Source organism: Dermacentor andersoni, chromosome 11, assembly GCF_023375885.2.
Source record: "Dermacentor andersoni chromosome 11, qqDerAnde1_hic_scaffold, whole genome shotgun sequence".
Taxonomy (NCBI): Eukaryota; Metazoa; Arthropoda; class Arachnida; order Ixodida; family Ixodidae; genus Dermacentor; species Dermacentor andersoni.
Genome location: NC_092824.1, coordinates 123,325,103 through 123,351,785, shown reverse-complemented (window position 1 = coordinate 123,351,785; position 26,683 = coordinate 123,325,103). Strand labels below are relative to the sequence as shown.

Genomic DNA, 26,683 nt, shown 5'->3' with positions numbered 1-26,683 from the left:
CGAAGTACTCAGAGCCTCCGGAACCACCTACAAGACTACCTCCAGTTACCATCCGCAAACCAATGGCCTCACAGAGCGATTTCATCGCACGCTGTCAGACATGCTAGCCATGTACATCGACCCGGATCACAGAAACTGGGACGCAATTTTGCCATTCGTGACTTTTGCATACAATACCGCAGTTCAACGCACGACCAGTTACTCGCCATTCTACCTTGTCTATGGTCGTTCGCCCTCTTCCTGTCTTGACGTCTCTTTCTTCGTGCCAACTGTCCATCAATGTCCTTCCACCTGCGAAGAATATGTGTCCCGCATTCTGCGATGTCGCCAGCTCGCCCGCATCAACACCAAAGCACGGCAACAGGACCGCAAGCAGCATTACGATGCCTCTCATCGCGTCGTCTGCTTCCGCCCTGGCGAGGAAGTCCTACTCCGGACACCAGTTCGTACTCCTGGCTTGTGTGACAAGCTTCAGCTTCGGTTCATCGGCCCCTACAAAGTCTTGGAGCAGACTTCTCCGGTTAACTATCGCGTGGAACCAGTTATTGTTCTAAGTGACCGCCACTGCCGCGCCACTGAGATCGTCCACGTTTCCCGTATGAAGCCTTTCACGAGACGTTCACCGCCCCTTTGAATTGCGGCCAGGATGGCCGCTCTCGCGCGAGGGGACATTAGTGTGGGAATTTATATGCTATTCTTTGTCATCTGTACATGATCATCATCATATGGGGTTCTTCTTCATCATCGCTTGTGGGGTTGGCTCACGAGTGTGATCCGTGCTGTGGGCGTGGTCGGTTTGTCAAATCTTTGACACGGAATAAACGTCGTGAGAACTGCTGCGTCACAATATCCATGGCCAGATTGCCCACACGTATAGCAGCCATATCTCGGTGTAGCCATCTCCTGTGACGAGTGGCGAATAGAAGTGTCTTGCAACTCCACGGCCTGGAGTACAAAAGTGGAGAGGTAGGCGTGGTGTGTGTGCAGGGACAGGACTGCCGCATGCATCGAGTCATGTATCCTATCGATAATGTACTGCCTGGCTGGCAGGGAGGACCAGGTTATGTCACAAGCTTGTAATAGGGACAGCTTGTTGTAAATGTAGGTTGCAATGCCCTCACTGGAGCCTTGACGGTGTGACCACATTGTCATGAAACGCGCGTCATAAGCGCTCGGAAGCGGAGCAAATGCGGCCGTCAGGGCCGCGCTGCTAATCAGCCATGTGGTATATGTGCTGCCTTGGAATTGTTGCCATGCTAGGGCAAATCCTCGAAGACGGCCATCGCCAACGGATTTTTTAATAGTCTCTGCCTAGGAGTGCTTGAGAGCAACCGAGTTGACAATAGTGAGCCATGTGGTTGGGTCATCTGTAAGACCATGAGAACATGGAATTTTGTTCTCAGAGAGCAATGTGAGTGTGGTGCACCCAAATCCGGATGTTTTGAGCCGTTGAGTCAGCAGGGACAAGGCTTGTGAAATGGCGATGCTGCAGTCCTGCCGCGGAGCCGTTGTGGAGGCTTGGATGCCGTGGATGGCTGTGGCGGTGAGTCTGAGAGTACGCTTCCACTTCGGAGTGTCATGGACGCAGGGCTGCTGGGGTTTTCTACGAGGTTGGGGTTTAGCAGCTGCGCCACACACACACACACACACACACACACACAACAATGTGCTCTAATATAGCAGATGTGATATCAAACTTCTTGTCTCTCTTATGCTACTCAGAGCCATATTTTTGCTATATGGAAATGCATATGTAAGGCATAAGTCCACCTACAACAATATTGTTCTCATTCAAGCAGTGTTCACCATCTTGTGTGCCAGTGTAGCCCCTGTCATGCCAGTTTGGCATGTTTTGTTTTATTAAACATTTTGGCATGTTTGGACTGCAGGACTGTGAAAGGAGACAGGGTGGTATCATCAGCCCACAATTACCCAGTGAGTATGGCTTCAATTTCAACTGAATATAGCCAGAACTTGGCACTCATTGCACACATTTCCTAAATTGACTGGCATTGAGTAATTATAACAGCATACATATACAGATGCAAAGTGCTAGAATAATTTAATATCAACCACACATTTCAAGTTTATGAAATGCACCTTTCAAGAGGAAACGGAAATATCAGATGCACCATTCAAGCATTCCTCAAAAGAGCTGTGGTGGGCATGTAGGCATTGCCCATGATGTCCTCTCAAGAGTTGTAGAAACTGTTCACCCTGTTCACCAAATGGTATACGTAAATGTGATCTTTACAGGTGTATCAACAAGGACTGTGTACTGATGCTTTCTATGGATAACTTCATTGCAACATCCACTTTTTACAAAATTTCTTCCCTTACGCTATCTGCTTATTCTTTTTCCACACTGAAGTGTGTTAAGTGCTGCCAAGAAAAGCTGTTGTTGTCCTTGTCAAAACATCTCCCGAGACATCCCTCATTCAACCACTGTTTAACTTTTTAGACAAATATTTCCTAGAATTGGGGTATTTGTATAAACGTCATGCTTTGTTTTGTTTTGTAACCAGTTTTCAGTAATTTTCATTTGAGACCTAGATCCGGAGGATCTAGGTCTCAAATGCCTAGCCGGAGGACCTGAAATGTAATAGCTGGCCTCTACTACCGGGGTGTCGCACTAAGCTGACTAAGTGGACCCCCATCATCATCCAGCTCTGTCACCAAGAGTTACTTGGTGGTGAGGAGATGAGTTCAGGAGGTTTAAGTTGAGAAACGGGTTTAGTTACACATTTACAGCTGGCATTACAGCACACTAAATCCATTATGTCTAAGCAGTCCACATGACTGAATCGAAGCACACTACATGTTGTAGCACACCCTAAACACACAAGATGTCTGCTTAAATACCATCTCTCTTCCCTAGACAAGGAAATATGATGACCCACTCAGAGTGTTGAACTTTGTGCCATGCTCCACTTATATTGTTGCATCTTCTCACAGAAATCCACCCATTATGGCTCACCTTCACACCTGCCTTCAATGCAATTGCGAGGCAATCGGGAAACGGGTCAACACTGTTCCTATTGAAGTCATCAGACATTGGCTTCTTGTAGTAATTACTGGCTCTCCATGATGGTCAGCTTTGGCTGCTTGCGGCGATTGCTGTTTCAGATGAACATCACCACTTAAAAGCCGCTCAGCAAACCCATAGTTGTATGAACAGAGGCTCTTGACCGCTTCACAGAGTTGACGCGCCCTCCCACTGGAATGCTTGGCCTGTCAGCAGTTCCGTTACCCTGGCCTGCAGTCGTAGCAGAACACATGGTTGGCCTTAACCTAAAGTTTCTTCATAAGAAATAATGTACTGCAGCCAGGAAGATGAAAATCAACAGAGAGCTCAGTGTAGTCATATGCAACAAGACACACAAAAGCAGTAATTAGGTGTGTTTTATACTATGCCTTAAATACTAATGGAGATTTTATATGCCTCTAATCCTGGCTGCAAATTTTTTCTTGAGCCCCAAGTATTGCTCCTACCATTTAGAATCAAGGAAAGCTTAGGGTCGATGAAGAGTTTTTTTTTAGTTGTAACATACTTATATGACAGTTAAATTTCTGATGAATTTCATATTCTTAATAAAAGAGAAGACAAATGAAAGTGGAAGAAAAAGTAACTGACCACCGGTAGGCACCAACTGAGCTAGGGCAGTGGCTGTCCCTCTGTCTTTGGGCATTTGTGTGGATGATTAAACATAGTGCCATTCAAGGTGGTGGAGAAAATGGTGAGCACAAACACAAGACTTGGGGTTTGCTGCCACAGTTGCTCCCCGCTTGGCACATTGGTGGGCTGTTAAGCAAAGCAAAGCAACAACATGGTTTTGTATGTTAGTGAAATTGCAATTGAACTTGAGCTAAAACTGCCTCTTAGAAATGTTTTCCACAAAACCATGTGTTGAGACCGTTGAGGACAGCGAGACACACATTACATTGCAAAGATGCTACTACGAAGAAGAGAGAGGGAATGTGCCATGTGGTCACAGTGAGTGCCGAGGGGGACGCCTCACAAAACCGTTCGAACAAGGGAATTCCACTGCGCCTCCATGTTGCCAACCCAACAGTAGCCACTACTCCCTCTGTTAGTGCCGGTCTCACGCCTCTTATTATTTATACTTCTCTCTTCCCACTTTGCTTTCCCCACTCTAGTCGCTTACTGCACAATAAACCAATCTCGAAACGAATCCCAAAGAGTCAAGTTCTTTCCTTCGTGGCTCGTGCACATGCGGCCTACATGGTCCTGCTTAGTTAATGCACTATGAGAAGTTAGCAGTTGTCCAAGAGTGGCTGTAATTAGAGTCAGCATAATGATGTGAGTAATCATTCACATCATGATTACATTTGGCGAGATAAATTTTTAGAAAAACATTTCGCCGATCTCACGCACTGTGGGAATCGACGTTATGCGAAGCATTTTGCAGGCGGCAGCTGGCTGTGTAGCATCGTCTAGCATTTCGCAAAGCGTTACCAGGTTGATCAATGTGTTTGTGTAAATCCATTATATGTGTGTGTGATGTGAGTACAGTGAACTAGAATTAATGCGAGAATGCATGTGTGTGACGACAGCAGCAAGACGACAGTAATGACAATTGCTTCATTTCTACAAACGATCATATTGACGTAAATGAGTGGCATGGAGGTGCCAAGATGTGTAAGAAATGCAGAAAATAAATGCTTAGTGATGACAGCATGTGGTATCACTTCAAAGACAAACTGGTGACTTATCGTCATTACTACTGCACAACTTAAAGCTTGTGTCCTTTTATACCCATTCGCATTAGCGGCTTGGTACAGCTGCTCGTCTTGGCCAGCCGTGATTACGCTGCCATAGCGGAATTCGATGCATTGTTGTCATACTTGAATACTATGTGCACCAGGAAAGAGGTACCGAGGAAAAGGGCTGTGAAAGTCTGGTACGAGCTTTGGGAGGAATGAGGAGGTGGAGTGTTGCCATCCGGCGCTCGGAAATCAATGTCCTTGGGAAGCTTGCTTGCAATCGCTGTTTGAGCGGATCCAACCACCACACGGTGTTCTGCTGCCAAGATCTTCTTATGCGTGTCGCCTGTCTCGAGCACAGATGGCACGCGAAAATCAGAGGCGAGGGTCAGGTTACAAAACTAGAATGACAAAGCAACGAATCACAGCATCACAAACACGAGCATGTAGTCATCTCCCTCAAATTAGTAAACAACTTGGTCTTCTGGGTCAACATAGCTCTTGTCATGGTAATGTTATGTCGTGCATGTCATCACATTCATTTGTTTTTATACATTCATGGGAATCATGTAATGGCTTGACATACAGACCATGGCATTTGTGCCAATCATATTATGACATACATGGCATGACATGTCATCATAATGTCTCGCATGCATGTCATGTCATTAAATCTATAATTCTTATCTCATTTATGTCATAACATGCATGGCTTGTCATTTATGTCATGACGTGACTGTCATTCATGTCAGTTCCATTTTCTAACAAGAAGGTATTTTCAGATCAGTATAGACTAAGGCGGGTCCCGACTATTTTTAGTTTGCAGCAAAATATTTATATGAGGTGGGAAAATGTCTCTGTAGAAAGTAATCAACCTTCGTTTTGAAAAATGTAGCACAGATTTGATGAAAAAAAATACTTATTTCACTAAACATGGAAAAGAGTGTTTTATTGCGGATTTGACAGATTGAAAGGCCTATCACTCTGAAATTAACACATTGTTCCCCAACAAAGTTTTTTCAGTAAATCTAGACCACAACTACCATTGGCTCACGGGAAGGTAAATTTATGTCACGCACCATTAGTTTTTGAAAAATTGCCAAACTTTGGTTTTTGAGCAACTGCATCTGACTGATCCCAAATTCAATGGTCTTTTGGGATCATTTTAGCTATGGCGATAAAGCTGAGGAATATTTCTGACAAATCTTCAAAAGATTTCTCGCAAACCAAGAAAAAGAAGTGTGCAACTGCACCACATATTTACTTTGTTATAAAATCCCAAAAATGCCAGAATTGCAAAAATAGCGAGAATTGGAAGATTTTGGAAATTCAGTACAAATATAGAAGTTCAACTTGGAACACGGATGAAGAAAGAGGACAGGACAAACACTGTCCTCTTCCTACGCCAGTGTTCCAATTTGTGCTCCATCATATTTAGTGAATATGCATCAACAAGGCCAGCTACAAGTATGTACTGCTAAATTTTAGAAATTTTCACAATGTTAATCATGGCTGACTTTTATGAAACTTTTATAGAATATACTCACCCAGGACAGCTAAATATAGTACTGCAAAAACATTGCATTACTATAAGTGAGAAAATTGAGCCTATAGTAAGATGGTCATCCCACTGATGTGTCTCATTCTAATAATAAAATAAAAATCACACTCGTATTCAATTCCGAACTCATTCTTCTTGTTGTAGTAAAGAAGAGCAACTCGGATTCTGTCTTTCTTTCTCCTCTTAGCCATAAAATGAGCCGAGCTTGAGTTTTCAGGGCTCCTGCATCTGTATTGCTACTACAGTGCATTGAGGTGGCGAGTACATGGAAGTGCGTACAGCAAGTTTTTTAAGACTAGTCGAGGGAACCTATTTCTGGCATTGATCCATAATTACATCCGCTCTCTGAAATGCTCGTCGTGTACATGAACAATGGACCAGCCTAGCGGGAAAGCACGATGACACCACTGTAGTAGATGAATCAGCTGGGTATGTTCAAATGAGGACAGCTGCAAAACGGGTGCCAAATATTTTTAATTTAAATATTCATATTAGGCATAAAAATCCTTCCTCACCGCGGAACTGTGCACACTAGTCCAGTGCACATTTCTTTTTCACAAACAAGAAATCTTAACTGAGACAAGGTGCAAAAATCTCGTTATCGAGTTGCAATACATTGCAAATTTTAAAGCATGTGGTATGTAGAAGACAGTTTTCTACATGTTAGCTCTTTTACTCCACATCTATACCACCCCTCAATGTGAATTAAGGCAAACATAATTTAATTAATTTTCTCCTGACAATATGCAAAAAACATGGAGGCTTACTTGCACATATTTTAAAGGCGCCTTGGATTAAGGGTACAACTTGAAGTTTTCTTTGCTCTGTTGTTTGCTAAGTGCTACACAGTTTACAAGATAGTGTGTTCACCAACTTCTTGCTTTAGCTTGAAATTGGATGGCAAATTAGAAAAAGGGAGTATAAAAAGTAAGGTTTGCACCTTTTTATATATATAAGATAAAGAAAGAAAGAAAGAAATTTCCAACTTCTGTAAAATTACTTGAGGACGATGTCTTGATAAACTTCCTGCAAAAATGTGTTGCTATATTCTATTAATAATAAAAGTATTTAATGTAGACTAGGAATTTGATCCGCTTCACTGTTAAAAGGTGTATGTAATTATCATGGTCAATGGCGTTCTTATCCTGAATTTGTTTATAAAGCAACAAACTTCACGGTGGCTGTACTACATTACAGTAATGGACAGACAGACCAAGCGTTATTGTAATACAGAATTATTTAGAAGCTATCGCGAGGCTCATAGAGGTTGGCTAATTTATCATTTGCGACATGGGTTGAAATGGAGTGTGTGAGGAAGTCATATCAAATTGCAAGAACCACAGGTTCAGGTTTAGGATTTCTGAAAGAGTTTGCATTATTCATAACCGGCAATAATCAGCTGGGCAAACGTGTTTTGCAAACTGCAGATTCACAGCTTCTTCCATTCTACGATTGCGGACAACATTAAGTACGAGGAATTTCCTCGGTCAGATTTTACGTTCTTCCACTTGGGGGTCATCTGAATTCCTTGCACCAACCTGGCACCTTTGCGCTCTTCATTCTTCCATTCTCTCAAGGCTCTTTATGTGCTGTAAGAAATCGTTTTTAGGTTTACCAGCTACAATGTTCACAAAATCATTTGCCCACTGAATGACCTCTGTGGCTGGCGATCACAAGCTATGTAGTGTGGCTTGGTGTTTGACAAGACCACCGACACGGTCGCAGGCATTTTTCTCCGTACCCTGTAGCCGTGAAAAGCCACTTGGTTGTCTTAGGCTCACTGTGCTGCAACTCGTGCAGTTGGAAGCAATTCTTAAAATGGGCGACTGCTCCATCGCTCATGTCTAAATTGGAGCATAATCCTCAATTGTGCCTTGATTTTTCTGAGCCAAGCAAGCATGTGCATAGTCGTGGCAGACGTTGCAAAGCAAGGTGCAGTTCCATGTTGGCTTTCTTATCGTAGTGCTATGGCAGTGTGTCTCATTTGATGTGCCGAAAAATGCTCTCACAAATGCACGAATGACAAGCATCATTGTTTTCTTGTTGATCTTAAGCTAAAATGTAGTTTTTATTTATGTTGCTGGGATCACCTAAGGCACGTAGGTGCCTTAGGTGTCCTGTCCAGAGAAGCCGTATTGTCAGACCCAATTCATACAAGCTCGTAAAATACTTAGAGTTGCATCTTGATTCTTAAGCTACCATCAAAATTCGTTTTAAAACCCAAAATTTTTTTCTGCCCTGTCTTTTAAAGAAGAACATTCGGTGCTTTTTCTGCACCATGCTAAGACTTAAAAGTTCAAATTGCCGTAATTCCATGTGAGAGGTGGTATAGATGTGGAGTAAAAGAATTAGCATGTAAAAAACTGTTCTTTTTACCACGCGCTTTTAAAGTTTGCGACATTTTGCAACTCGATAACAAGATTTTTGCACCTTGTCTCAGCTAAAATTTCTTGTGTAAAAAAAAACACGTGTGTGTTGGTAAAGTGGTCGCAGTTCCGCAATGTGGAAAAATTTTTATGCCTAATTTAAGAAAGTTAAGTGAAAGTGAAAAACATTCGGGACCCATTTTGCGACTGTCCTCATCTGAGCATGCCAGCTGGCTCATCCACTGCAGTGGCGTCATAGTATTTCCCTCTAGGCTGGTGCATCCTTCATGCACATAGGGAGGATTTTAGCAGATGTAATTAGAGATTGTGGGGATGCTTGACTCTCACGCGTCCCCTGATGTTGTTTTCCCCCACATGGCTCTCGCGTCTCCTGTAATCTGGCTTCTCCTTGTAGCTAAGCATCAGTGGCAGTCGACGTGGTTGCAGCATCTTACAAGAGATGGTGCAAGTGTTGTGCTGCTAACACCACCTAATGGCGAGGTTACTCGGGCACGACAGGGAGTAGGCTCTTCCTCTGACTTGGGGTCGGTGAGCAACATGGACGCTCTGCGCGTGCACCCACACTTTGTGGGACATTTCCGAGAAAGGCTTAGGAACACAACACCGGAATAGATGAGCACGATCGTTCGGACGCGCCATCGCTCGTGTGACTATACGTGACCGATTAGGCATTGGTGTTCAGCATGGGAGCGAACATATTTGCTCGCTATCCAGTCGAGGTGAATCGGACTTCCTCGATTTGTCACGTGCCCATCGGCATGTTCTGTGGATTGTAAATTGGCTAGCAGGCACTAGTGTATGCAAGGTGCAGTAAATGCCCTTGTGATTGTTTGCACTGGTGTGTCATCGTTCCTGTGTCTCAAGAGCACGTGTGAGACCTCACAAGATCAATGCCAAAAATTGGTTCTCCGATTAGTCTTAAGAAACTTGCTGTCTGCACTCTCGCATGCTTGCTACCTAAATGTACTGTAGTAGGAATACATATGCGGGAGCCCTGAACACTCAAGCTCAACTCATTTCATGGCTAAAAACAGGCAAGAAAGCCACAATCTGAGTCACTCTTCTTCACTACAACAAAAAGAATGAGTTCAGAATTCAATGAGTGTGATTTTTATTTTATTATTAAAACAAGACATTGTTGGGATGACCTTGCATGGGTCTTTAAATAGGCTCAGTTTTCTCACTTAAAATAAAATAATGCAACATGTTTTTGCAATATTAGATTTACCAGTCCTGGGTGGATATTCTGTAAGGTTCTCATAAAGATCGGCAATGACAATTTAAAAAAATTTTTTTTAAATGTGCCAATTACCACTATTTTGAAATTTGGGAAATTTATAACAAAATAAATATGCACTGTAGTTGCATACTTCTTTAATTTGCGAGAAACCTTTTGAAGATTTGTCAGAAGTATTTTCCAGCTTCATTGTCTTAGCTGAAATGGCCCAAGAAAACCCCTGATTTTAGAGCTAGTCGGAGGCAGTAGCTCAAAAAAGTTTGGCAATTTTTCAAGAGCACACTGTGGCCGACATAAATTTAACTTGCCGTGAAACAGTAGCACTTCTGGTATAGATTTACCACAAAGGATTTGGCTGGGTACAATGTGTTAATTTTAGTGTGACAGGCCTTCAAATTTGTAAAATCTGTATGGCATTAAAATGTCCTTTTTTTCACCTTTAGTGAAATAAGAATTTTTGTCAAGAAATCCATCCTAAGTTTCACAAAACGAAGGTTGATTCCTTTCTACAGAAACATTTTCCCGCTCATATAAACATTCCGCTGAAAAGTCAAGATGGTCTGGAGCCCCTTTAGTCTTTGCTTATCTGAACATGCCCAAGGTATGTGCCAGGATATCCATGACGTGAATGAAAAATGCATCTCATGAGACTATGGGGTCATGGTTATGTCTTTAGCTGGATATGTAACAGGATATGTGCATGACATGACAAGAATGATGACATGACCATGTATGCCTTGTCATTAATGTCACATAATGCAAATCAAGGCATTTATGTCATGACACACATGATGACATGTATGTCAGGTCATGCACGCACGTTATGTCATTCATATTCAGATATATATCAAGTTAAATGAACATGACAGCATCATGTCATTCATACCATTTATGTCATGACATACATGCCATGACAAGCACGAGATGCCGTTAATGACCTGACAGGAAATCCATGACTTTATGGCCTGTCATCCATATCAGGTCATAAATGCATTTCTTTCATATCCTGATATATACAGTAAAACCTGATTAATTCGAAGTCATCGGGACTGCAAAAAATCTTCGAATTAAGCAGGTTTTCGAATGAACTGACCACACAAAAAAATGCAACCCAGGCAAAAAATTTCGCTGCAGGAATGCGCTACCTCTATTCGGCGACCTTTCGATTACACAAAGTAATCAGAGATGCTGGTTTGCTGCGTCCTGTAGTTCGAGGCTCCAAGGGTTATGTTTTCTAGTTGGCCAACTACGTGCGATATTTGAGAATTTCCAGCATGGCACTCAACAAAACTGCGGATAACGTTTAGCGATCCGATAACTTCCCCGAGAGCGGGTGCTCGGGAGTGCTCGTTAGCGTCGTTGTCATCGTTGTCATTGCACATGGACGCATCAGTGGTAGCTTCACTCTCCAAGTCTGAGTAGCACGTTTGTTGATCATTTTCAAAGTTCAGATACTTGGCAAAGCCTACTGCACCGGATTCGCTATCCTCTGCGCAGAGTGCATTGATGCGGTCGCAATACTCGGCTCCTTCTTCATCAAGTGCACATGAATAGTCAGCATCAGCATTGACGGTGCTTTCCTTCGAGAAGCCAGCATGTTCAAAACACCGCATGATTAAAGTGGGTTCCACTTGCTTCCATGTATACAAAATAAGACATATGGCCCCGAGGAGGTCGATGGAGTACTCCTTGTCGTTGTCGTAGCATGCGCTTGAGCAGGTGGTGGCAGTAAATCGTCCTCGTGTTGTGAATGACACCTTGGTCCATTGGCTGCAGGATCGAGGTGGTGTTCGGAAGAATAAATACCATCCTGATAGCTTTCAGTTGTGGGATGTCACCATGCGCCGGGTAGTTAACAACAAAGAGTACATTCCTGCCTGTGACCGCGAACTTGCGGTGAAGCTGCCGAACGTAATCTTCAAATATTGTGCCTGTGGCACAGGCTTTCTTGTTGTGCTGGTAGATAAGCTCATCCCTTGACAGCAGCCATGCATTTTTAAAGCAGCGAGGCTTCCCACTCTTTCCAACTAAGAGTAGTGGGAGCTTGTGTTTACCGCACATGTTAGCGCCGAACAGAGCGGTAATTCTTTTCTTGTCCTGCTTTCAACCCTTGACCGCAGTGTCCTTCGCTGTGAATGTTTTTGTGGGCAGCATCTTGTAAAAAAGAGCTGCCTCGTCAAGGTTGTATGCATCATTTGCACTGTACTCGCTAAGCAACGGAGCGAACGTGTTTCTTCCAGTCGTCGACGATGCTCTCTTTTGCGCTGCCGCTTTCGCCACAGACGGCTACGAAGGTCAAATTATTGCTCTGTTTAAAATGGCTGAACCATCCATTGCTACTTAACTCTTCATGCCCAAGTTGTAGAGCCAAGCCGTTGGCCTTCTCCCGCAGTATCGTTCCATTGATGGGAAGGTGGACTGTGTTTGCTTTCTGCAGCCAGTGAAGTAAAGCTGATTCCACATTTTGGTACGCGGGAGCCTGTACTCGCGACCGCTTCGAAGAATATGCCTTGCTGTAGGCCACTAGTACCTTCGACTTGTTCTTCAATATTGTGGACAATGTCGAGAGGGGCATGCTGTGCCTTTTAGCCAACTCGATCTTGGAACACATGTTTTTACCCGCTTCTTGGATCAAGCAGAACTTCTGCTGCAGCGTTAAACTTTTATACTTTGGCATCTTCGCTTACTGGCACTTCTGCACAGTTCAGAAAAAAAAAAAAGAACACCACGCTAGCTGCAACACCCCTAACCACCACGCACAAAGAAACGGCGCAGACCGGCGTTGCGTGCACACACGTCGCCGCAGGTGCGGAGAGAGAATGGGCGAACGGCAGCCAGTGGCAGCGGCACGGAACACGCTGAAACTGCTGCGACTGCGAAAAGCATGCGAAGTGGGGCACGAGAGCATGTGACAAAAACCGGTATGCCCACTGCGTTGCAGTGAAGCACTTCTCTGCAGGCGCGCGTTTCGGCGGTGCGCGGGGCATACCGTGGACTGATTTTTGTGCTAGCAGTACTACGGGTTGGGTACTTCGTCTATAAATAATTGCGATTGCTATGTGGCGTCGCCTCGCGGCTCTGAATGGCTGTCATTTCGTCGGGTTTGCGGTGAAATGGGGATTGGGAAATGCTGCATAGCACCCCATATCTTCAAATTAACCGGGTTGGCCTAGGTCGCCGGTTCGAATTATCTGGTCAAATTTAGATTGGAAAATACAGGACCGCAGAAAACCTTAGAATTATCTGGGATTTCGAATGAACCAAGTTTGAATTAACGAGGTTTTACTGTATATTGAGTTAAAGGAATGACCACGACGGCATCATGTCATTCATACCATTTGCCATGACATTATTCATGTTACGTACGCATGCATGACATGCCGCCCCGTGCCTATTGTAGTATATATCTGGTTGAAAAAATCACCACGGCAGCATCCCGACGTAGGAGGCTAGGTGGATAGATAGGTATAGATAGAGATAGACAGATAGATACACTCAAATTGTGTGGCGTTTACAACGAATGCTTCACATTAAAATCACCGATGAGCATGGAGGAAGGAAAGCTTAGGAGAGGCCCTGGCGAGCTCCACTGCATTGGAGAAAGTGTGGTGGGAGTCGTGTCTTTTTTTACAAAGGAGCACTGCCACTGGTGGTCTAAACAGCAGTGTTGTCATAGCAACTGCATGCCGTGTTTTCGATCATTGGCAGCTGTTCGCACATCTGCATTTCCGCCTCTTGCACCACACTGGCACGTGTGGCACTGGCAGCGTTCGCCGCACTTCACATAACTTTTCCTTTGATACTGTGTCCTCCAACCATTTTAATGCGACTTTGGTTGCACAGCAAGCCAACGCCGCGGAGAAACAAGATTGGGCGAGGACTGGGAGAACTGAGAGCAAGGGAAAACAGAGGATGAGGAGGAGCATGGCACACCAGTGTGGCAGAGCGTTCATATCTGGGTGGTATCAGGGCCTGTCCTACATTGTTTCCTTCCTCCATGCATAAGAGCTCATGCGTAGTCATCGACGCACAGCCTGGTGCGATTGAAGAAGCCGTATGTCATACAGCGTGTTTTAGAGCACTGGAAAACCACTTGGCAGGTGACCATGTTTCTCCGTGCATTTGTGTGTGGACAAAGTTGTTGAAGCATGCCATAGCAACAAAACAAGAATGACAACGCACAATCCATAACGGCGTGGATTATTGCTTAGAGCGCCATGGTTATCATGGTCTAGGCTCACTTTGTTTTTGCTAGCTGGGCACATTTGAAGGAGCCAAGGCACCTAACTTTTTTCTATATATTTATTTTAAATATGCTACAGGCCCATTTAAGGGTATAATTGGTTGTAGAAGCTATTTGTCATGGCACATGTTATACTCGCTGTGCAGTACAGCTGATGCTGGCTCTCATGCTTGCAGCTGGCTTCCCCACATACGACGACTACAAGAAGTTCGACACAGAAGGAACTCCTGGCTCCGAGGAACCCCTTGGGAGAATCCCACCCAAGTAACCCAACTTGCGGTGCATGCAGGCGCACTTAAATATACCCCTTGTTCTCTCACTGTGTTACAATAGTGTAGGAAGAGAATGTGCTGCTAGAGGACATCTGGAAGATGATCTAAAATTTTTTAATAGTGCACAGATATTTTATTTTACTTGCATTTAATATTAAGAGTGCACGGTTAAGCAAATATTGTTTGTAATTAATGTGGATGCAACTGAAATATTTATTTGAATACATGAATAAAGCATAAATGCTCTCATTGGGGAAAGGATTCACTGGCTTGGTGACAATGTGTTGCATTTAGAAGTTACAGCATCAAATGTTCATAATAAGAGCATGCATGAAAATTACGTAAACTGCGCATGTTAAGAACAGATACAGCTCTCACTGCGTTGTGCAGTTGTGAGCTTGGAATCCAGCTATCTCTGCAACAACATTCTTGAATACCTTGGCAATGTCGAATAAGGAGAGCGAAAGCTTTGTCTGCCTCTTGCTCCAATGGGTTGCCAAAACTCGAGATTACACAACCTCCAATACTAAACGTGCGGTAAGACAGCTTACATGATGCCATGCTGTTTCAGCATGCCCACCCTTTGCACAGGAGGCAGATTACTTCTAAATCAGGGTGCAGGGATGCGTACGCTCTCAGCCACGCTTATAGCCCTGCATGCGCAGCCACGACTGAGACGCACGCTCGATCGCGTTACCACAAGTTTGCTCCCCTCCCCATCTTTCCCTTTGCTCGCACGGGGAGGTGGCACTCTAGAAGCCACCATCTTTCTTGTCTCACCCTCGCACACTTTTACTCGCACCTAAAGCACAAAGTGCACGGGGCGCGATAGGATCTTATCGCACTTGGCCTTTATACAGAACATGATGCGGGTCCACTTTGACGATGGTTCTTGTCGCGCTGTACGTGACTTTAGAGGTTCGCTTGCAAACAGCCGCTTATAATTCAACCATTTGGCCATCTGTGTCCACAGAAATTCCCATTCATTGTCTTAGCATTCCTTTGCGGCAGCGGCGGCGAAATTTCGTTATATTGAAATTGAAAACACACCTCATTAAATTGAGGTTCTAAATACATCGTGTTCTATAAACAAGAGGTTATGAAACATTATATACTTCATTATATAACATGTGGGCCTTGTAGCAGCAGTGGTAACATCATGCTAAAAACCCCATTTTGATTTATGCTTCAGGTGACAGCTATTCTTCTGGGCCATGTTCTTCCATCAATGCTCTGCTTCCGAGAAGGACCGCTTTTCGGGTTGCTGCACAGTTTCGAGCCGCACATCGATGTATGTGGACTGCTCCTGGATATCGATCGGTTGAATGATTCCTTTGTCACTGCACCGACTTGCAGACCGACGTCGGTGATATCATTCCACGTGGCTGAGGGAGCCTGCATAAAAGGAGCCGCCGGAGCGTGCTTCAACAGTGGGCCTTGCAGCAGTAGTGGTGGCATCATGCTGAAAAACCCATTTTGATTTATGCTTCAGGTGACAGCCATTCCTTCTGGGCCATGTTCTTCCATCAATGCTCTGCTTCTGAGGAGGACCGCATTTCGGGCTGCCACGCAGTTTCGAGATGCACATCGATGCACGTGGACCGATTTATGCTTCAGGTTGGTCTTTATCTTCCTGATAACTGCTAGTGTAGCGATGACCACTTTCTGCTGCTGCTGCCCTGCCCACTGTGTATCAGGTGCTTTCTTAGTTGCGCGAGTGAGTTGAAGAAAAATCTTCTAATTTGCGGAGACAAGTCAAATCCAAGCCCTACAGAAAAGGAAATGTTGCGTGACTTGCTTGCAGGCCAAAGTAAAATGCAGTCTGCTATTGATTTGATCACGGTCTCCCAAACAGACATTGAGTGAAAAATATCTCCTTTAAAGATCAAATTGATGGCATCAAAACCACGCTGACAAGCAGTGACTACGCTGACAAGCACAATAAAAGAAATTGAGGCAACTAAAGCAAAGTTGACAAAACAGCTTACATCACTTGCAGAAAAAAATGGACAATCTTGAAAACAGAGGACGAAGGAGTAACTTAATAATATACGGTCTAACAGAGTGACGCACCGAGACTACGGAAATGCCTGCAAGGATAGTAAGCGATAAAGTATTTCAACACAAATTGGGCGTATATCAGCAAAATGTGTTGAAAGGATTCACAGACTGGGTCAAAAGACTGAATATAAAGTGCAACCTATTAGAATAAAATTTTTGGACCATTGAGAAAAATTATCTGTTCTGAAGGCCACCTATAAACTGAAGAACACTGACCTATCTATATCTGAGGACTTTTAAAGTGAATTCGAAATATTAGAAGGCAATTGTGGCAAATGTCAACTACGGAAAAGGCCAAAGGCGTGAAAGTCAAGCACTCGTTTGACAAACTAATCATATATGGAATCGTGTACATGTGGAATCAAACCAATGCATCCCCGTTGCCGCATTAGGAACAAAAAGAGGGATTGACAAAACAAGCCACTCTATTCCTCACTGAAGATCCTCAGTATCAATTGTCGAAGCGTTGTAAATAAGGCTGTTGAATTGCAGGGGCTTCTACTGTCACAGAATCCTGATATAGCTGTCCTGACAGAGACGTTAACAGATTCAATCTATAACAGCGAAGTCGTTCCAGCTGGCTTCAGTGCGTATAGAAAAGACCACAGCTCAAAGGGAGGCGGCGTGTCTATTCTGTTTAAGAAAACAATAAACCTAATAAAAATGCCCGATGTGCCTAACGCTGAATGCATCTTTTGCAAGGTCAACCATGATAACATAAGATATGTTTTGGGAACTATGTACAAACTTCCTGGTTCATCCGTCGATATAATTGATTTATTGAAAAATTAAATGGCAACAGATGTGAAGCCGAGTGATCGGATTATACTCGCAGGAGACTTTAATCTGCCAACTGTTAATTGGTCAATGATGTGGCACATTAGTCAGTGTGATGCTTCTGTAGAAGCGATGATAGACGTAGCTTTTCAGTACGACCTATCACAGGCAGTCGAAAGTTACAGCAAGGATCCTGGGCAGTTCCAAATCAATTCTAGATCTCTTTTTTATTTCATGAAATATTACACATAAATGTTTTTGTGACGTGGTCCCCAGTACTTTCGATCACTTTGCTGTTCTGTCAACCCTATCAGACGTTTCTGTCAATGAAAAACCCAAAGTGTCTACTTTTCGTTACTTTTCTATAGCTGATGACGAATCAATACTTGATACGCTTTCTTTTAATTTCTTTTACTTTTTAATCAGTGCTAATAGCACTGATAGTGCGTCTGTTCTGTGGACCAAGTTTAAAGTTATTGTAAATGAAAGCATTGCATGTTTTGTGCCAACTGTATTTAAGAAACCTAAAACTAAGAACTCATGGATATCTAGAGACACATTAAAATAGAGAAGGCAGGTGAAAAGGTTAAAAAAGAAAAGGAAGACTTGTTCTACTGATTAGTTATCAAGAAAAAATTTAAAAATTAACATCTCAAATTAAAATGCAGGTGACTTCAGACAAACGCCATTACTTTGGTGAGTCATTACCCAATTTCATAACTACCTCACCAGACAAGTTTTGGAGAATGATTTCCCCAAAGTCCATTGAATGTGAAATCTTTGATGATAATGGTAAAGAGATCAGTGATCCAGAGTCCATTGTGAACCTTTTTAATGAACACTTTAAATCTGCAATGGTACCTTGCCAATTCTCAGTGTCTCCATACCCTCTATGTCAGATGTTATCTCAGAGATCAACATATTAAACATGTTACTAAAACTTGATACAAAAAAATTGCCTGGGCCTGATGGCATCCTTAATGCGTTTTCAAAAAGATATGCAGAATGGGCCTTTAATTATTTGTGTTTTATTTCATAAATTATTATGCGAGAGTGAACTCTGCCACACAATGACTGCCAGAATTAAACTGGTGACTGCCAGAATTAAACCAATACATAAAAAAGGAAACAAAAACCATGTTGCGAATTACAGACTAATTTCATTAACTTTGACATCTTGCAAAATAATGGAACTTATAATACACAACCATATCCTTGAATTTCTTGATGAACACCACTTCCTAACTAGGTATCAACACGGATTCATAAAAGGTTTTTCAATCTGAACACAGCTTGTTAACCATACATGATTTTGCAATATCCATTAACCATGGCAAACAAATACATGCTACATTTATGCACTTCCCCAGAGCCTTTGATAAAGTCTCGCACAAAAATTACTCTTCAATTTAGACAAGGTGGTTAACAATAAAATGTTGATGGGTTGGCTTTCTTCATACCTAACTAAAGTAGAAAAATTTATTTCTTTTCGTGATTGTTATTCAAAACACGTGAAGGTTGATTCTGGTGTTCCCCAGAGCTCAGTACTTGGTCCTTTGATGTTTCTTTTGTTTATTAATGATATCAAGACACAAATTCCTGTTAAGGTCAAGCTTTATGCAGATGATTCTATTTTATACTCTGAATAGTACATCCAATCAGTTGCTGTTGAATCAGGCATTTAAAGGTAGCCTCCTGGTGCGAAGAATGGCAAATGGTTATTAATTTTGATAAAACTGTCTTCATGAAGATTATTCATAAGAAAATTCCTTTGCATTTTAGGTACAACGTTAAAGATATATTCCTTTCTGAAGTAACTAATTATAAGTACCTCGGGCTTTATATGCCAAATGATCCGTGCTGGAACAAGCACATAACAACAAATGCAAATTGTAAACTTTTTTTCTTTGGCGTGCTCTCAAGTTTTCAACTCCTTCTGTCCGCCTTTTGGCGTACAAATCAATTGTATTACCAATCTTAGATTACGCCGCGATCATATAGGACCCTTTTACTATAATTAATATTAACAAACTAGAAAAAATGCAAAGATGAGCGGCGTGTTTTATATACAACACTTTTTCAAGGACCTCAGTTACAGACCTTTTAAACAGAGCTCAACTTGCACCCTTACTTTTAAGGTACCGTTGTTCAAGGCTTAAGTTCTTATATCAGTTGATTAATAGCCATTATAAAATTAAATAGCTGATATTTTTTCATTTTCTTCTGGCTACTCAACTAGGCAAAAACATGACCTTACTGTAACCCCTTTTCACATGCACAATAATTGCTTTAAGTATTCAATTTCTCCACGCACCATAGTCGACTGGAATAAGCTAACTAATGCAGTTGTTTTAGCACCATCATTGTCATTGTTTTCCTCACAGTTAGAATATTAACTTGCTAATTGTGTCGAAGTGAACTGTACCTACTTATATCCTATTGTCATTAGTTTCCTCTGAACAAAGGTGTCAGGTACCTCAGAACGGACCCCTCATAATGTAAATATTAATGCTTTTATTGTATCGATATTTCTTGTGTCCTTGGTAACTTGTATCTATTGTATAACCTGTATCTACTATATGTTCATGTATGCACCATTTTTTTTTCTTTTTAATAATATCATTATATACCACCTTGCTAAATTCACCGAAAGGTGATTGCAGTATGTCTAAATAAATAAATAGAACATCGAGAATTTCGTTATATTGACGTTCATTATATCGAGGTTTCATAAAAAAGCGCTGAAGACGAAGTCGAAGGAACACATACGACAGTCCTGTCGTATGTGTTCCTTCGATTTTGTCTTCGTCTTTAGTGCTTTCTTATGAAAACTGTCAAGATGAACCAACTCGCCCAAATCAAGGTATTGTTGTGGCATGTACTTGCTCTGTAGCCTGTTTCTTGTAGCATGCAGTAGCCCCAGTGCGTACGTTCTGGAGTTTGAATTAAGTTATCTTTACAAATGCAGGTGAAGCTCGAAACAAGAAGCCACATTTGAGTAGTTTAAGAATTGTTCACTGATGGTGCATAGAGTTCAGTTTATTTTTATAGCACCTCTGGTAAATACAGTTGTACCTCGTTATAACAATGTTACATTCAACATGAAAATACCTTCGTTATATCTAATATTCATTACATTCTGATATCAATAAATTTTAAGATTTACTTCGGTCATACCCAATAATTTGTTAGATGTGTGTTCGTTATATTGAGCTTCAACTGTGTTAAAACACAAACTACACAAGATAAACATTCAAAATACTACTTCACCTTTTTTAAATTGACGCTTTACAAATTAGTTTATTTAGTTCAGCACGAAAATTAGGTAGTGTGTGATGACAATCATATAAAAAAAATAGATAACCGTTAACTAAGCCCTCATTAATATGAAAATAAGATAAATCAGGCTTGCTCTGCAGTCCCAACATGTACAGTTAAACCTCGATACAATGAAGTATGTAAAACCGGCAATTTGCTTCGTTATGTCGAAATTTCGTTGTATTGAAATTTGACCTTTTATGCAAATAAGTATCGTCGCCGATCGATTTTTCTTAGACAGAAAGGGGCCGCAGAATTTTCCGAATTATCAGGCAATCGAAAAAAGCACGTTTGAGAAAACAATTCATTTTGATGAATTTGGGAGTTGGCGACGAATTATAGGTTTTTATACCACATTGACAATTTCTTCACATAGGCGGTACGAATTAAGCGAAGCCAGCCACGCTTTCGTGTCCACTCCGCCCTTGTGGCTGATTCGTCCGCAATGGGATGACGCTATCATGAAAAGCACCGGCAGCGGGGAGCGAATGCTTCGTCTGCCTCTTGCTCCAACGGGTCACTGAAACTCGGAGATTATGCGCCCTTCAATACTAAACGCGTGGGAAGACAGCTGGCATGATGCCACGCTATCTTGGCACGCCCACTCTTTGCACACACGGCAGATTAGCTCTAAAGTAAGGTGCGCGACTGTGTATGCGCGCAACCGTGCTTACAGCCATGTGCAGCCACGGCCGCCGCGACAGACACGTGCCAGAAATTACGACACGGGCCAACTTACCCCCCCCCCTCTCTCCTCGCACGCGTTTATTGTGTTACAACCAGCTCGCTCCTCTCCCCCTCTTTCTCTTTGCTCACACGGGGAGGCGGCATTTTAGAAGCCACCATCTTTCTTTCTTGTCTCACCCTCGCACACTTTCACTCGCACCTAAAGTACAAAGTGCACAGGGCGCGATAGGATCTTATTGCACTTGGACTTTATACGGAACATGTTGTTTTGCACAACTCTTGTTGTGCAAAACAAGAATATTTCTATGATTAGAATATGGTTGCTGACGCTGTCACAAGATGTCACTACCAGCACTGCAGTTTGTGTATATATCTCCTTGTATGTGTAATGTCAGCACTGAGCACAGCAACCAGAGACTATGCATATGGTATCAGCACAGTGATTATCTCTTGAAGGCTACTGTGTACTTTACAAGTTCATCTGTCTTGTGAATGTCTGTAACTGGCTGAGCCGTGTCTCCTACGCAGACTTCAAGTGCAGCATTAGAACAAGTAATCGAACACCACTATCAAGTATGGAAATTTCTGCATACAAGATCGAGCACCGAGACCTTGGGCTCACTGATCAACAGGATCAGTCACCCGAAACTACCTTCATGACACAACTTGACCTTCCGACGCCACTGCTTGTGTGGAGGGTGTGTCACTCAAGCCCATGGCCTCTAAACGTGGCAGGACCACAGGTGTGGCTCAGCTTGTGGAAATGCATGCTGTAGAGCATGTAGACATTGCCAATGTGGTATCATTCCTGTAAGGCAAATGGCAAGGCTCACCACCTCTAGGAATGGGCATGGTTTGTCACAATTATCTCTACAATAGTTTCCACACAAGTACAAAGGTTAGGCCTATGTACGGCATGTCTTTTCCACCATTGAAACGACAAGTTTGCCCTGTCCAAGTTAAGAACAAATGCGGTTGCCTTCTTCCCATACCTCATGCAACACTGCTGCACACTCATCCCCTGTGGCATTTCCAGCTTCAGCTGTTTGACCTTGGCCCATCTACTTTATTTTCACACTGTCTTTACCTAAACTTATTGACCCCTGGACTTGAAAACAAGTGCACTGTGGGCTTTTATGTACCAAAACTGCTATATCATTATGAGGCACACCGTACTGGAGGACTTAGGAATAATTTTGCCCACCATGGCGTCTTTATTGTGCACCCAGTGCATATTACACGGGCATTTTTGCATTTTGCCCCCAATGAAATGCACCCGCTGAGGCTAGGATCTGTGCTTTTCGGCTTAGCACTGCAATGCCAAAGCCATTATACCACCACAGTGATTGTCCCTGGACTTGCTGCTTAGCGGTACACAGCTGCATAAGTGCTCCTTGACTGTGGCAACGTTATCTGCTACAGCATCAACACAGAGACAGCCGTGTGAGTGCAGCATGCAGTGATACCTTGCTTGCGATAGAACAGCTCCAGCAGCACCTGACCTGGGCTGTAGTCGATGTCAACATCATGTGTGGTTGGTCCGAATATTGGCCACAAAAGCTCCTTCTGCAACCTGCATGGTCCACCTCCACAATGCAGATAACATCAAAAGTCAGTACGATCAAATGTCTCTACTCAAAATAATTGTCCATGCCCTTTGGACTCTTAGATAATGGATGATGTAATTTGGCTGAGCCCTTCGTAAAAGACATACAGATTTGGGAATGATCTAGCGGCCTAGGTAATGGAAAAAATAGTAAAATTATGTAGCTCTCAGTTGCTCTGGGGATTGATGTTATGCGAAGCATTTTCCAGGTAGCTGGCTATGGCATCAACCCTGTGGTAGGGCATCATGGTTGGCTCTTTGACTGTCTCGGTGACTCATTGTGGAGCTTGGTTGGACATGATGAGTGTCAGAAAGAATGTGGACTTGCTTAGCTGCTCGATCATTGTGAACACGTTCCCCTTCCTCTGCGCTCAGTAGTACCCCTGTAGTGCACCATCCTCGAGCTGCTCAAGTAAACCTCTGAGGAACTCTTTGTCTGAGTTGACGCATTTCTTGATGAAGCTGGGGTCATCCAAGAGCTTCTCTGTGAGTGTCAGGAGCAGCCGGTTGGCATGCATGGAGTGGGAAACTCGCTTCTGAATCGCTGTATGTACGGAGACAACCACCACCCGGTGTTCCACAGCCAACACACTGGGATCTCGCGCCAGCTGTCTCAGTGAACACAAGAATCAGAGATGAGAGTCGGATGGCAGAGCTCGAATGACAACAATGCCGTGACCACGCTGGCAACTCGAACATGAGCATATACCCAGCAGCTCAAGTTGGTAGGCACTGCCAGCCCCACCAGTGTAGAAGGCTGGACAGATACACACACTCAAAATGCCCAAAGTTCACGAAGAATGCATTAAAGGAACTAGCACATACACTAGAAAAGAAACATTAAAATACTCATCCATCCACAGTGTGTGCACTACCAATGTTCAACCAATGCAAACTGCACTGCACCAGTCACAGTAGTGCCATCCATCTTCGTTTTGCATACCACCATGGCGCTAGCCTTCACATTTTTTGTACAGATCACTGTGGAAACCTCTATGTTGGTGGCAGCATTCTATTGCATATTCACATCTGCAAACACTACTGCTAGCGGTAGTGTGGTGCCCTCTTCTTGGCGGGGGCTCAAGCTCTCGCAGTGGAGCACGGCCAGGCTGTGAACACATGTGCATTGCTCCAGTTCTGCCATGAGTGGAGCACAATGTAGCCAATGCTCTCCTCCTCCTAAGTGTACACCTGGTAGTCATGACATCCGATGAACACTCAACTTGGCAGCAAAACAGAAGTGTATGCAGTGCTCCTGCGCAGCCCTCAAACAACAACCTACTGCTGAAGCTGTTGTCATACAGGCATTACACGATGCTGGAATACTTAGTGCAGTTAACAAAAACGGTGCGTCATCGTGTTGTACCACTACGGTCTTTTCCTTGTACACCTGGGCTTGTACTGCACCCATTTGCACATGTGCCTTACCATTCAGAACAGGTACTGTTGCAAAAAAAAACATATTTTGGCAAAGTGTATTTGCGCCCTCCACTTCGCTGTTGTGCTGGAATTATGTTGGTATACCTGCTCACACCCACTTCATGTATGTCATTCAATCAAGCTTGCTTGAAAAGCTTCATAAGTGGGCAAGTCTGTCTCCCTGAATAGCTTCAATGGCTTCTTACCAAAAATAGCCCACTTCAGGCTCTCACTCTAGCCAGTGTCTAGTTTTTGCTGTCAGATGACTGCATTTGCAAACATAAGGCTGGAGACAAGCACATACCTCCATATGTTGTGAATAAGCAGGAAGCTGTTGCATCCCCACAGGCTCTTGTGGCCAAGCATACTCACTGCCCTAGGAGATGTCAGTCATTCTCATTCTCCTTATGCATTACAAGCACATGACATGCTCAATACTACTTTGAGGTATTGATATATCCAGTTTCCTGTGACATACCTGCTCACCTCCTGGCAGTGGCACTTACATGCAAGTGCCTGGTCCTGAAATCACCAGCATAGCTGATTTACTGGCATTGAAGTTAAGTCCAAATTGCTGTAGGTTGTTCAGATACAATGCAACAAGGTAATGGAGGTCCTCTGGATCCGCTATCAGGACAATATTGTCTGTGCATGCCAGCCCAGGCAGCTTTCATTTTACCTGTATTCCACTACATGTGTGCAAAAAAGAAAAATGTCTAGAAGTGTATACAGCATGCAAAGCAGTGGCAACCTAGGTAAATTGGGCATTGCCATTGCAAGCCACAATCGTATTTCTCATAGAAAGCTTATGCAAAAATCCTATCAAGACCGCGAGCATTCCCATGTGTTGCAAGATGAAACAATGGGACATGTGGCACAAAATAGTCAACTGCTTCGGCAACAATGGGAGAGCAGCAGTACAGACCTCTGGATTCTCTGCATTGGTGTTGGTGCTAACAGACCGTCTTTGAGGTGCCAATTACTGCCATGCCAAAACCATTCTGCAGCTCCATCAGAACACAGACTTGCTTGACAACTTTCACAACCTCTGCAAAGACTTGGCACAGCACACTTCTCACTGTGAGCACTCTAGCCTCACAAGAGCCCTGTATCTCCGTCTCTCTTGAGAGCTAGGCTAATCATTTCACATATCCAATCTGCAGAGATCAGCTCAACCGACACCATGTGCCTCCAAAATATTGGCAATATTAATCATTTAACTTTTCTGTTGTATCTAATACTTAAATGCTTTGTACCCTAACCCAAAAGGAAAAACTGTTCTAGGCCAATCTGGGCTAGGTGTATTGTGGCCAACCAAGGCATGGGAAAACAACTTCGGCAATGACCTCAGCCTTATGTTCACCATTAGGGCATTATGGTGACTACATCATCATCATCATCATCATCATCATCATAATCTATTTCCCCTTAAAGACCCTGATGGGGCATTACATAGGGGGGGAGAGGTGGCAGCAGGAAACATTACAGGGCATGTTATGACATAAAAGATGCAGTGAACAAGAAATAAAGACCGAATTAAAGACCAACTATATATAACAAGAACCACATAGAGAAAAGATATTGTTAAGGGGTGACGGGGGAAAGATTTCTCTCCCGACGTTCATTGACTGGTGATTCAATAAAGTTGTCTCTTCGTTCCTGAGAGAAAGACAAAAAGCACAAGAAAACATTGAAGTAATAAAAAGGGTCGTAAGGCTATCTTTTAATTTTAAGGGATTTCTCTCATTAACAACAGACTCGGGAAGTTTGTTCCAGTCTTCAATGGTGCATGGTAGAAAAGATTGATTAAAGGATTTGGTAGATCCGTGGAGTCATTGTAAACTACAAGAACTGAAAATACGGCGGGAAGTGCGATTAGGAGGCAGCAGGAGAACACCATGAATATCCGGAAAATTATAGTATATTTTGTGGAGAAGAGAAAGACGAGTGATCCTGCGGCGCACTGCTAAAAATGGAAGACCTAGGGATGATTTGATATTGGTAATACTAATATTCCTGTCATATTTGGAAGTGATAAACCATGAGGCTTGGCTCCGAATTACTTCTAACGTGTCGATTAAATAAGCTTGATGGGGACTCTAGATGGAGGATGCATACTCATGCCTGGTGCGGCTAAAAGTTTTGCAGGCTAGCCGCAAATGAAAGGGGGAGAAAGAGTGAGGGATCATCTGATGAAGCCGAGAGTCTTGGAGGTATCAGCAGCGAGCTTGAGTATGTGTTCTGACCAGGATAAGTTGTTAGTGATTGTTACTCCAAGATAGCGATAAGAATCAAAAAGCACTTCTTGTTGGACTAGTTGGTAGCTGTTCATTATAAAATATGAAGACGCCAAATAAACAGACACACACAAGAGAAGAGAACGGGACAGG

General features: G+C 43.1%; 1 protein-coding gene and 1 long non-coding RNA gene across 2 annotated transcripts in view; one reads left to right on the top strand and one right to left on the bottom strand.

Moving 5' to 3' along the window:
- The window catches only part of LOC126539364 (NADH dehydrogenase [ubiquinone] 1 alpha subcomplex assembly factor 2), a 30,682-nt gene extending 15,996 nt beyond the window's left edge, over positions 1-14,686 (top strand). The window contains exons 5-6 of the mRNA XM_050186199.3: positions 1,890-1,935; positions 14,330-14,686. Coding sequence (XP_050042156.1) covers positions 1,890-1,935; positions 14,330-14,421 — 138 coding nt within the window. The 3' untranslated portion in view covers positions 14,422-14,686. The remainder of the gene's footprint in view (positions 1-1,889; positions 1,936-14,329) is intronic.
- Positions 2,904-26,683, bottom strand: LOC140214208 (uncharacterized). The gene is made up of 2 exons (XR_011891130.1): positions 22,735-26,683; positions 2,904-5,126 (listed from the first exon to the last, which is right to left on the bottom strand). It is a non-coding gene; the product is annotated as an uncharacterized lncRNA (long non-coding RNA).